Raw genomic sequence first — 13,905 nt, 5'->3', positions numbered from 1 at the left:
AAAGCAAAGTGCCTACGTTGGTTAGAAAAATCACTATGTACCTATAGGTACCGAACATAAATATCTAATTAGTAAGCACTTAAGTACCTACGTCTAGCGAACCGGTTAGCCAGATATTTGATGCACATGATGAAACATTAATGCATCAATAAATCTTTAAAAGACGAGTCCGGACGTGCCCAAAATTCACATCGACTCATAAATATGCAAATATCCAACCTTACGCTCGTAACTCCAAATAATTTTAATGTAAGTAAGTAGGTGAGCAACTATATTTGGCGAAATCTTGTTTTGATCAAAGAATTTCGGAGTAGGCCTGAGGATTCTAGTTTATTTTACTTAAATTTTATATAAACCCACTTCTTAAAAAGTCGTGTGAACATCGTTTAGCTTCTGAATTTGGGAGGAGCGTGTATTAAGATCAATGATGCAGATTAGATTTGACGGAAAAGGATCATTGCTAAATATTTCGGTGAGTAGGTTTCTGGGATAAAAGTTTGTTGAGCAATCGAGATTTATTAAAATTCAAGATGTAAGTAGGTACCTACGTATTTATGTAGGAATATTATATGACTGAACTAATTCAGCTAAGTTTCTCACCCATTAAAACAATGAATTGCCAAATGTATTTTTTGTTACAAATGCGATATTAAGTAGGTAGGTAAGTGTAGTGGTCTTTAAGTATTCGCACGATTGGGCAAAAGCCAACGTAGGTAGGAATTAACGGTTTACACTGTTACAACATATTCTATGACTTTGTGTAAATTGCGATAAGTTGTTCAGAATTTCAAGGTTCAACTCGTGGGGAGCTTGAGGCTTCCCACACATTTACCTATTAGAACCTTAAAAATATTCCTTACCTAGCAATTCAATTAACGGGATATTTTATACCTACTTATCGATTTTGCTGTAACATTAATTTGATAAAGCAGCTTGCGTAGGTACCTAAGAAGGCTTTAATACAATATGGTAGATTCCAGCTAACACAGGTAGCGGTTTTACGTTAGTGCCGCCGCAGCGTAATGTGTAAACGCCCTAACCGGTGCTGTTGTGTTCCGTTTCCATTGTATAGATAGAGCAATCGCAGCGTCACCTACTTGGTTCTATTCTTGGTTCATTGAGGAAGTATTATAGTATATGCTACACAGTGCAGGTGTATGTAAACATAATACTTTGTTTGATTAACTTTTGATTCTGCCATGTGTGATAATAATACACATACTATATGCAGTATATCAAATATCGTGTAGGATGGCAATAAAATTGCACAATTATACGGTAAAGACCTCGGCCACTGACGTCATAGAGTAAATATCAAATTAAAGTAGGTACACATTTCACGAGATTGTGAAATTAATGTAGCTAGATTTGTGTGGGAGTTTATGATGCAGCTGTAAATACCCACATTGTTTAAATATAAAAACAACCAAGTTACTGAATAGGTATCATTCGTCATTACCGACTGGGATCAACAACCTGATAAAATGAACAATAAGTGTGTATATCTTCATTGAAAAAATCATAAATTTATCACAATAAAAAAATTTATTATCTATATAACATAACATCGGGCCATAACCATAGAATGAAACGACTGTATATTACATTGTATATATGTATATAGGCTATACATGGCTATAGGCACGTTACAATAACATTACAATGTTTTATATGTACGAAAATATATTAATAAACCGATGACGTTTACTTGTGATTACATTGAGCACTTAAAGAGGTCCGTTTATTTAAATAAGTTAGTTATATCAAAATCAGAATGGAAGCATAATTTCGTTTACCTTTCATAGACCTACGTTTGAATAAACACATGCGTTACATAAAAACAATGATAAAATGCTGTTATTTTTTTACCTTTTCAAAGTTTATGTCATACATTGCGATTGTGAAATTCTAATATTATTTTAGTAGGTAGTAAAATAAATTAAAATTGTTGTACTAAATCTTAATCTAATGACTTGATGAAGCATTTCACATGAACTTGTCACATAAACTATATATTTTTAACATTTTGTAGTATCTTTGTTTCATTTTATTTTCACATTGATCAAATTAATGTAACGTGCCTGGGTACCTGGGGACGAACGCATAAATAAAAAAGCGTGGACAAAATAGCTATCAATAATTTCAATATACACAAATCCTCTTCATACAAGGCTTTGTAACAAAACGAAAAAAGTTTCATACGAATTTTGATCGCTTGTTTCTCATATACATTCAACTATGAATTCAAGTCATACTTTATGATTATTGCTTGTACACTAATATCGACTATGCTAGTTTAAATATAAAAATATTTTTATGTTACATAGAGTAAAATTACTAAATGAGTAAAATAATGTAGACAGTACATGTGGGCGTACATCAGTTTACAAGCAACAATGGCCCGTATAGAGGGTGCGTAAGACACAAAGTGGTCTGACATGGGTGTCGTCTGCCTCCAGGTACCGACTTACAAACAAACGATGTGATGTATTACATAAAATCGTCATAGTCGTCGTCGAAATTGCCGTATGTGTCGTACTGATTGAGATGAGCCTGGAAATAACAGAAATAGACTTTTAGAAAACAATACTTTGTGAATACATATTGCTCTGAGGACCAAACCCCACAGTGTGGAAAAAAATCGCGGAACATAGATAAAGTATCATTACACGGCCGTCAACGTACTACCATTACTGTTGTGTTGGACTTTGGTTTAAATTACCAGGGACAGATAAAATGCAATACAGGGGTAATGTATGAGTGTTTCTTTTGTATGACTAAACATAAAAATGGAAAAAAACTATTTCTCATTCATATCACTGTTGATAAAATACCATTCAAAATCGCTTGACAAAACTTCGCTGTCCTATCATCTCCGAAGTGTGTCTAAAATATCAAAATTATACATGAAGCACCCATTCAATCATTAGTTAACAAACTACTATTATGAAATTGTTTGTAAATATTTTAATCAACTTCCCACTATCTTAGTGAGGCAAACTTGACCTATAAGAAGTGATAAAACTTGTGTAAATTGATAAGCATAATATCCCTGGCAGTGCGATAGCAAAATGATAAAGCACGTATATTTAGTTTATCTAATCGTTTAGACAACGAAATTCAGATAATGTAACTGAGAAATGATACAACAAGTTTAATCAATAATAAAATTGAGATAATCGCTATCACGTTGTGACAAAAAAGGTGGGTATTATGACATTTATTTTATATAAGAATGTGTGTTTGCAGACTCCACAAGTCTAATATTATAAATGCGAAAGTAACTCTGTTTAGCTTTCACGCCAAAAGTTCTGATCCGATTGAAATTATTTTTTACGCGGTAGCGGGAAGTGGTCCTCTCAGGTCGTGTCACCCACGAATCGAATTCTTTCTTGCTTCAATTCAAGAACAGACAATTTTGTCTATATTTAAACATGCGTGATTCATATTTCACAGTCATCACATCCCAAACGCATTTTAGTTGTATGAATATTACTATTTTATTGCACGAGTCACTGTGTATAACAAAGCATTACTTACAGTTATTGAACTTTACGCTAGTTTTATGGTGAAAAGAACGAAATATCATACAAAATAAGCTTATCAAAACTACGGACAATAACAATGGATGTTTGTGGGAATAACTTGAATTTTTTGTCTGTACATTTTTCCCCCTGTGAAGTAAGTAAGTACTAATGGAAATGTGTAAAATTGTTTGATGGACAGTGTTATATACTCAAAGGAAGATAAATGGTGGATACTCACATTATCGCCTTCAACTTTTAATTTAGCCTTCCCCTTGCCCTTGGTTGGCTTCTTGGACTTGTCCATTTTCTCAGATTTCTGCTTCTCAATGTATAAGTTGTCCACTGTCATCTTTATCCTTTTAATGTCTGCTGATGGCACTGAAATTATAACATTCGTAATGTTAAACTTGGTTATAATATAATCAATACATTATAATATGCAGCTCTTGCTACAATGCAGATAGTGTATGTTAAAGTGGGTATAAGAAAACTTGTTACAAATTAGAATGTGAGTACACCTTTTTTATGGTTTCATGCTAAGATGTCTGAAGCAATTAAGTTGAATTTAGACACAGAGGTTGGAGACCTGGGATGATAGTAGTTTCCTTGGGAAGCTAGTCTATGGTAAAAATGTAAACTTACATTGAACAACAATATTTCTGATGAACTCATCGATAAAGGTTGGGAACTCATCCCTGGCCTTATACAAGCATATTTTCTTGGTGAGCATGTCTGCAAACTCGGTGAACTCCTCCTTTGTGGTCGGCTGGAAGCCATCAATCTTGCCTGTGCCGACTTCTGTGACACCTGGAATTTTGAAATTGTAATTAGAAACTATATTTGTTGCCTAGGGATGCTGAATTTTATTGTAATGTTTGACCAAAAGAATTTTTATAATTTTTATGTTTGCTTCTAACATCAAAGCTTTTTTTCATTTCATTATAATTATCACCAAAGAGAGTTCAGTCTACTGAATTCTTGCAGCATAGAGCATTTTACACTGTCAAACTACCTAGTAACCAACATGAATTCTTGGTTTCAAATCACCAAATGAAACAAGAGGTGCTACAATGTAATTTCATATAATGTGATTTTATAGATATTTCTTAGGATTTTCTCTTTTGTATAGGAAAAATAACTCTTTTGTTTGGGGGAGGCCTTTGTGCAGCCATGGACGTCTTTCGGCTGAAACGACGATGCCGACGACAAAACGAAAATTATAAGAGCTTAAGCAAATAGCAAGTTTTTTGTTTTGTCATAACACGACTTACCAAAGGTCTCCATAGCGAGCCTTAGGTCTGACTCCTCCTGGAGTTTCTGAGCGCGGAGTTTCTCCGCCAGCTTCTGTTCAGGGGTCAGTTCTTCAACCTTCTCCACAGATATCCGTTCAGCCTTCTCGCGTTCCAAACGCTGAAACATTAGAAATATTTATTTAGGTTGCATGATAAGTTTCATCAAATTAAGTAAGCAGGGGCAAACTATGAATCATACTTATTTACGCCTATGTTCTTTTTAGCAGGCACTAACCTAAAGATAAAAAGGTCTTTCTTCTTTCTTACTTTTTAGTAAACTTAACAATTACTTAACCAATTGAATCATTTATTTATATAAACAGAGGTCATTTCACAGCTTAAAGTACATATTTTATATGCAATGTTAAATCGGACATCATTATTTGAAGCAGTCATTTACTCATTTACCATGTATGCGTGTAAAAAGTCCTATCAAAGTTGTTCACCTTTAGTTAAGTGCAAAATGCAGTTAATCTACCTAAATAATAATACCAATCATGAGTTTCCTCATAAATAATTTCAGAAAATTTATAGATTGACCGATTTTGGCAAGGGGCAGAGATATTCAGAAGAAAAGTGGGCATGAACACCTATTCATGACAGCATGTAGGTTTATGAATTTATAACTGCGAGTAGGAATTACTGCTTTAGAAGATATATTCATAACAGTAAGGCCTTTTTTGATATTAATAATTTAAATCAATGATTCATTAATATTGTTTCCAAAGGCATCTTGCCTTTCATCTTCTAATACAAGTTCATAATTATAACATAATCATGGTAATAATGCATAATGCCACTAATTATAATTAGTGTAGTTCAGAGCACAACTCATTATTTAATGTTTAACATAATTAAAAATAACTTGATGACACACCATTAGATATAACTTTCAAAATTGATAAGAAATGTTATTGAGAAGGTCTACCAGACAGAAAAACATTTAAATGGTAGTCTGTTTTTGGATGATCATTAATTTTTGGGAAACAACTTTACAACTAAAACAAACCCTGACTTACTAGTAAGATATAAATTTTTGGTATGTTAATAAAATGAAGATTATAATAAGTTAAAATTCCATACTTCTTATTTTCTAGATTATTCTAGAAAACTGGTCACACTACATGCCACATGTTCAATGCTACAAGTCAACATTTTTATTGAAACATTTTTCGCCTATTAAGCAGTATTTCTTAAAAAACAAAACCAGAAAGCACAGCTAGTCTAATCTAAGGGGGCAAAATTTGTGTGTAGAACAGAATATCGAAGTGACCTATTTGTGAAAATTTTGATGGTTTCGAATAATGAAGTTGATTAGTTCACATACTATTTAGTCTTTTGTTGCTAGAGGATTTCAGTACAAGATATTCCTGCCTAGCACCAGTCTCAGATACAATATATGTAGCAACACAATAACTTGTTACTTTCTACTGAGACATTTGCTCCAGTTTGAGAGTGGTTTCAAAGCTTTCACCATGTTCTCTAGACCAGTTTGCATGTTCCTAAGCTGTATTTATCACACATGTACAAGTAATATTAATATTACCATTTTAACTCATTGAAATTATAGGTCATGTCATTTGGCTAAGATTCAACCACCAAAAAGAACAAAGCAACCTCTGGTACTGGCATAAATGACCTATTCGTAATAATTACGTCAAGTGACCAAAACATACGCCCTAATAACACGGATGTCACTGTCCAACGGCCTTGCGGTGTTAAGTTCACGGCATATGTTCGCCGATATCCACCAACTCACCTCTTTCTCGGCTATTTTGTCCTGGATTCTCTTTTTCGGCTTTGCCGGAGGAGGCGCGGGTACCTCAGTTTTCTCCTCATCTTTCTTTTCTTCCTCCTCGTCTTCCCAACTTTCCTGCAATACCACTGACGTCAACACGTATGCACAAAAATTGAGGTTATGTACTAAAATCTCGCAAAAAGTCACTAAACGCGAACGTAATATACGACAGAAACAAAAATAAACTTTTTGGCAATGCACACGTTACCTTCACGATCTCTTCCTCATCTTCGCCTTCCCATTTATTCGAAGTGGTCAACGTGGTTGGTAGTTTAGGCTCAAAGTTATCCGCGTCTGGAAATAACCACACAAGAACGTACAATTTTGTGATAACGTCGAAATTAATTAATTAATGTTTATTAACAAGCACTTACCCCACGACACATCCATGTTTGCGGACCCCCGAATAGCACCAATCTAATTTTGTTACTCGTTTCACGTGAAGACAAAATCAGACAGCCAAGTAACTTGCCGCAATAATGGTTTTTTATCACAAGATGTCTCCAGGGTCGACAGTGAATATAACAACAATATTATACTCAGGCGAATATTGTCAAACGACCGAGGATTTTCTGCATTGACCGCGACCGGATTGAGAAACGATAGACAAATGACATAATTTTGGCGAATTCTCAACAAAAATATGAACAAATTTTGATAAGCAAAAATATGACTCCATTGCAGACGATAATTTCCGAATCACTAAAAATTTTCAATATGGCCGACTCTTGGTGTGACTGTGACCTACTAAAATATTACTAAAAGATAAATATTTTTTCATTTTCAGAATAAAGTATTCTGAACCAACTTAAATAGACAAATATGCTTTACTTTATTAGTTCATCAAACATTACATTAACATAAACCAGGTGATCTTTTTGCGAATCTGTGAACCTCCGGTGAATCATCAACTTATTAGTTTCATTGACATACCTAGTGCACCGGCTTGTTGGCTTTCGTTGCTTATCCATTAGTAAAACAAAACTATCTACTCATCAAATTGATGATTTTGGATACAAAGTCTACAGAAACTAAATGGAAACTCTTTTGTAAGCTTTTTTGATGGGGTTATAACAGTCTATAAAATTCCACAATATTATTATGACTTTGTGCATAATTTACCGTATAGAGTTTCAATAAATGATTAAATTATACATTGTGCAATTTAATTTATCGTCTGTCTGGGTGCTGCCTTCACTTCGTTTAGACCATGAAGGACTACATTCTAAATTAGATGGATAGAAGAATGAAGAATATTTTTGCAACACTGTTTTATAACTGTCAATGTCACTATTAATTGTCAGTCAAGTCAATATGTCAGAGAACATTATTTTCCGCCAAATTTGAATACAAGCATTTTTATAGTTGGGTATTAATCATGTTCATTTATAAAAGAGCAACAGATTACAAAACAAACCTTTGTATTCCCCTAGTAGCTCTGTTATGGAAGTATCTCCATATGCGAGCCCATCGGTACTGTCACACGTTTTGGGAGATTTATGGCGGATTATCTGTGTTCTTAATTTTACTTTTTATATACCAAACTACTCTCGAAGGACATATTGGCAGTAAAATGATTAATGTGAGCATTAACTTATTTGTGATATGAGTACCTAGGTATATCAGTGGTTTTTGGTGTATTAAGATTAAATTCAATCCTCTTTTCAGAGGCCCAACAACACTGACTATTTGACAAGAGTCTTTTACAGACCTTCAAATAATTTTACAGACAATCTGATGCGCAGAGTGCAGAAATACTTGAATGATAATGAGTCAGGTACCTACATTTGCTTACAAGGCTACCCACTCCAGCTCCACTATTAAAGATTTAACTGCTATATCAGAATTCCAAGAAAAATATTGAGCAATCAATACTTTTGTTGCTAAATATCTTTGTTCAATCTTCAATGTTAACTGAATTAACTCCACAAGTTTAAATACATTGCTCTATTTAATTGTCTTGAGCGCCTGAGACAACATTCACTCACATCACATAAACTAATATCCATAGTCACAAAGAATTAATTTCTAATAAAAAATTAATTATGAATTGTTCGCAGCGGTGTATCCAAAACAACAATGGGAGTTTGATTATACAATTTCACCGCTAGACTTAAATTTATTGAATGCCTCGTCCTGTGGTATTGTTGAAGTGCATTTTAAGGTATTTCTTTAAACTTATTTTGTTAGAAAATACTGCTGTTTTTATTTTTAAGTACTTCAATAGCCTTTAAACTATGTTGGTTACCTAGAAACAGAATTATTTTTCATAACTATTTAAAACTGCATTAGCTATTAGGTCTTAACATTACTTTGTCTCTTCAACGAATTCCTAATGATCCAATTTAATGTTTTTTAAACTATGTATAACATTAACTTTCAGAATAATGAGACATTTTCTCCTAACTTAGACTATACAATTAGAGCGAACAGTATACACATGAAAAATACACTTAACAAGGGCTTCAATTCGTTTTTTCTAAGTTTTACGAGATCAGGTAAATCACTATCTAATTACAACCTTTTTTATGTAAGCAGGTCTTATTCTGAAGATCCTATTCATGATCCTGTCTTAACAAATTAAATAAAAGATCTCTGTTATGTCTATTGTTGAGTATAAGTTTGGTTTTAATGCATTTGTCTATAAATAAATATTTGCCTTTCAGAGGAAGTTGGTCCACAGCATTTAGGAACATTACAATGGGCCATAGACAGGGCTTATATACAGCAACTCACTGCTCAGAATATTTCACAGGTAAATGGCATTAAATATCTACATACCTATTTTTTTATGGGAGTTTATATTTTTAAGTTACTAATCCAGTTTTCTGTAAAGCGAAGTAAATGACAGACATTTACCAACTAACAATGTTAGTCCTAATAATGATGACCCTTTTGGAGTCTCAGAAGAAAAAATCACAGAAAAATTTATCTTCCTTCAATGTAGTTGAGTCATTTATGTTTAAAGCTTTTTAAATTCCAGTTTTAATAATTGATAGTTTAATGTTTTCTTTATTATATTTTAGATGGTACAAATGATTGAGATACCCAAGTACATATCTGAAGAGTTGAAATCATTACATAAATTCATAATAATTTGTACCATTGTGGCACCACTGCCGTTTTTCCTGTCTTATGCTGCTGGGCTGATTGAGGAAAGGAGATCTGGATTGAGAGTAAGAAAAAATTGTTACATTATTTAAATAAGATTTATTAAAAATAAAATTTATTATACCAACCAAAGGGAACTAGGGGAAAAAATAATAAGTGTGTGTGAAAATCTGTTTCTAAATAATTTTGTAAACCATTACATGTACATATTTCAATTTAATTTTATTGAACGCAATTTAAATTTCAGTTTAAATATCCCGCGTTTTGTGTCAATATAGATCATTGTCAATGTTTCACACGTTGCTCCATAGATGGGGTGCATGGCTATGAAAACGACCATGGAAATAAACAAATTCTCAAACCTTTCGTCAAGAAACATGTTAATTCTATCAATAAAACATATTTTATCAAGTGTATCTGAATACTTTATTAAAATTGAAGGTGCAATCTCTTCACTTCAGTACATGACCTGATACTTATTTACAAATCGTGCCACTAGATGTCGCTGACCATATGACGTCACTTTTTGCATCGCGGTGTTAAGATTCTCCGCGATTGAACGACCTCGCGCCGTAACTTGATTCGAACTAAGACCTTACTTCATAGGATCATTTCTATAGTAAGCTCTTCACGAGACTTTCACACTATGTGAGTCCTCACAAGCCACGTTGATGAGATGTGGCGCGGTGCCCTGAGCGTGAGGCGGGCGGTGGTAGACCTACCATCAGTCCTCGATGATCGTTCGCTTCCCTTCACCGGGGAGAGTGGGGTACTGTCGCTGTCTGAGTGGTTTGCTTTTTAAACTTTATATACCTAACTCGTTAGCTCGTGCTCATTGCACAATCAAGAAGACTTAGGACATTTGTCTTCAATACCTGTTTCCATACTCTTTCTATGTAGTTTTTCGACTTATACTTAACACAGGGTTTAAAAGAAAATGCATGTATGAAAATAACAATTATTTAAGAAATATTTTTAAGATTGAAGACTAGACTAGGGAGTCTTGTAACGACAAAGGGTATATTTATAAAAATCAGTAGGTATATAAAGGTAAAAAATCTTCATAACACTTTTACAGACAAATACATAGGTATTAAAACAAATTACTGCAATGGTTGAATTGATTTTTAAATGATGTACAAAGAATGTAATTCATCATGAATTTTAGTTGGTTTTTCTTTCAATAATCTCGTTTCTTCAGGAGCTGATGAAACTGTCGGGAGTATGCCCTGATGTGCTGAGATTCTCCCATATCTTGGAAACCACACTTGTCGGCATTATGTATTCTTTACCGGTTACTTTTATTCTTAAGGTAAGTTTGTATGGCTCCTGGTGTAAATAAAATTACACTAATTTGAAGCTTAGTATTTATTTATTTTTATGCGGTGTGCACAACCACACAAATAATGCAAATATTGGCTGAGGAAGTATACTTTAGTTAACAGTCTTACCAAGGGGTATCAGGTAACTGGGTATAGGAAGTCAGATGGGCAGTCAGTCCATGTAAAACACTGGTACTCAACTGCATCCGATTAAGACCGGAAGCTGACCTCTACATAGCCTAGGCAAAGGTTAGGCAGTTGATGATACTTATACAATTACCGAAGTTTTTTTTCAGTATTTTACTTATGCTTTTTTTTCTCATAAGTACTAGAATTAAATGGAAAGGTAAACAATAATAAATTCATTTCTGTCATCAGATCACAACGGAGCCAATATTGCCGCATAGCAATTTCTTCCTTATGGCCTTGACAATACTGCAGCATTTTATAAACACGATGGCTTTCGCCTTTGTAACTACCGCTCTGTGTCAGGATTGTAAGTGTTACCCATTGATATAGAATAGTAGATAGATTGGCAATTCTTTTGTGACAAAAATTTAATAGTAGGTATATCTATAGTTGAGTGACGTTGAATAAATATGTGCTGCTTTCCTGAACATCAAAATCTGTAATTGTTTCGTTTCTTTATTTTGATTACAGATTTTTTTTTAAACGTCGCGGGTTTTAAATTAAACTATTATATAATTAAACTATATTTAAGGCTTGCTAAATTAAACTATTAGATACAAAAAATAGATATAGATAAAAACAATTTTGGATGAAACTACTGTATAATATTATACTTTTTGGACTCCTTATTAGGTATCTGTCACGCATGTAAAATCTATCAAAACTGTAGTGGGATCCTTATAGCAGTTCAGCGTTCAGCCCCTGAATAAATAATGACGTTTTTTCCTTCCAGGGCACCTCGCAGATTTCCTAGGTTTTCTCCTCTACATGTCGACTTTCATACTGGACTTCATATGGTACTCTTACAAGGAGTATACCTTCATGGTGTATCTCATATGTTGTGTGTTGCCTCACGCGCCCATATATTTGTACTGGGATGAGGTACTTTATTTGGAAACTATAGGTTGGTGTTTTTTTATTTTCTTTGACTTTTAATTTTGGATGTAAAGAGAAAGCTGCTTTGTAGGATAGCTTTCAACTTTTCTATATTGAGCCAATGCTTTTGATTTTAACTAGCTTTTCCCATTAATATTGTGTCTGTAACGTTAACGTATTACCCTGAATATAAGAAAAGGTACTAAATTTAAAACGGTTGAGCCGTATTTGATAAAACATATAGGGCCTTACTACAAAAACTTTAAACCCTGTTTTACCGATGTCTAATAAAATTTTGGCTGCAAAATGAACCATATGTCAACGTCATAATTTGACATTTTTTTAGACAAGGCATAAACTGACGTTTAAAAGTTTTTGTGGTAAGACGGATACCGTCTTACCACAAAAAGTTTTTGTGGTAAGACGGATACCGTCTTACCACAAAAACTTTTAAACGTCAGTTTATGCCTTGTCTAAAAAAATGTCAAATTATGACGTTGACATATGGTTCATTTTGCAGCCAAAATTTTATTAGACAAGTGTAAAACAGGGTTTAAAGTTTTTGTAGTAAGGCCCTTACCGTCTTACCACAAAAACTTTTTAACGTCAGTTTAAGACTTGTCTAAAAAAATGTCAAATTAATGACGTTGACATATGGTTCATTTTGGAGCCACATTTTTTTTAGACATGTGTAAAACAGTGGTTAAAGTTTTTGTAGTAAGGCCCATTCTATTTTAATACAAACCTAGGCCCACAGCTAGCAAAACAGCTTTCAACGAGACAAAACTGCATCCAAATCGGTTAATACGTTTATTAGCTACGTTGCCACAGAAATGGACACAGTGGTCGGAGTTACTATACGAACTTTTTGCATCAGGGGTTAAAAACCTTTTCTTATTTTGTTTTTGTAATTAGGTAAAGGAAGTCAATTTTCGAACATGTACAAGAAACACTCGAACAACTGTATGTCTGTGTCTCGAGTATGGCTATTCTTCTACATACAACTGGCTGTGATTACAACCGTTGCCTGGTATCTAGACCTAGTCAAACCAGGCCATTATGGCGTTGGTAAGAAATGGAACTTCCTGTTTAAGGTAATTATCAAATTTATTTCTTAACTAGCGACCCGCCCCGGCTTCGTAGTATTTCTCCACTATTCAAATCAAATCGTTTATTTTGCAAAGAACATGGGTAAAAAATAAGATGTTAATTTATACATAATTCAATGGATGATATTATACCTTCCTTTTCAATCACTATCTATTCAAAAAGACTGCATCAAAATCCGTTGAAGTTCTAAAGATTCAATCATACATAGGGATATAGGAACATAGAAAGCGACTTTGTTTTATACTATGTAGTGATGGCCGCCCAAGGGAGCTACTCCGCCCACCTGGTTAAATATCCCTTATACTGGTTTTTATTTGTTTCATTGAACGCGTTAATCTCAGAAACTGACCAGTCAGATATCCCATTTATCAAGAGAGGGTATAAGCCAATTCTTATCCAGATGTGCGGAGTGGTTCTTACAGCCTGCGAGCTAAAAATGTATAGGTATCTTAAGTATGACATATATGATTATGTTTATAACTGAATATGTATTGGTTTCAGATGTCGTTTTGGTATAACAAAAAGGTACGAAGAATAATATTACCTCCCTCTTATCTCGAACGAAAACGCGAGTCTAAGTATTTTGAAAAAGGGCCCAGGAAGGCTGAAATGGCCATACAAGTATACAATGTGGCTAAGGTATCAATTTGAATAAAATTATTCAAATTATTTATTTTTCA

The 13,905-nt window shown here is 33.7% G+C and overlaps 1 protein-coding gene and 1 non-coding gene across 2 annotated transcripts; one reads left to right on the top strand and one right to left on the bottom strand.

Annotated features, from left to right (window-relative positions):
- Nucleotides 1-1,526: 1,526 nt before the first annotated feature.
- On the bottom strand, nt 1,527-7,332 carry LOC124638282 (eukaryotic translation initiation factor 3 subunit J). The gene is made up of 7 exons (XM_047175214.1): nt 6,992-7,332; nt 6,826-6,911; nt 6,579-6,692; nt 4,799-4,937; nt 4,170-4,334; nt 3,766-3,905; nt 1,527-2,553 (listed from the first exon to the last, which is right to left on the bottom strand). Exons 1-7 carry the CDS (start codon nt 7,005-7,007, stop codon nt 2,491-2,493), a joined length of 723 nt encoding a protein of 240 aa, XP_047031170.1. The 5' UTR covers nt 7,008-7,332; the 3' UTR covers nt 1,527-2,490.
- A 2,985-nt stretch (nt 7,333-10,317) lies between these two features.
- LOC124638599 lies at nt 10,318-10,519 on the top strand. Its single transcript, XR_006985383.1, has one exon. It is a non-coding gene; the product is annotated as a small nucleolar RNA U3 (small nucleolar RNA).
- Nucleotides 10,520-13,905: the final 3,386 nt, after the last annotated feature.

This window comes from Helicoverpa zea, chromosome 17 (assembly GCF_022581195.2).
Source record: "Helicoverpa zea isolate HzStark_Cry1AcR chromosome 17, ilHelZeax1.1, whole genome shotgun sequence".
NCBI lineage: Eukaryota > Metazoa > Arthropoda > Insecta > Lepidoptera > Noctuidae > Helicoverpa > Helicoverpa zea.
The sequence above is the reverse complement of the archived record's forward strand: the minus strand, read 5'-3'. Positions and strand labels throughout refer to the sequence as shown.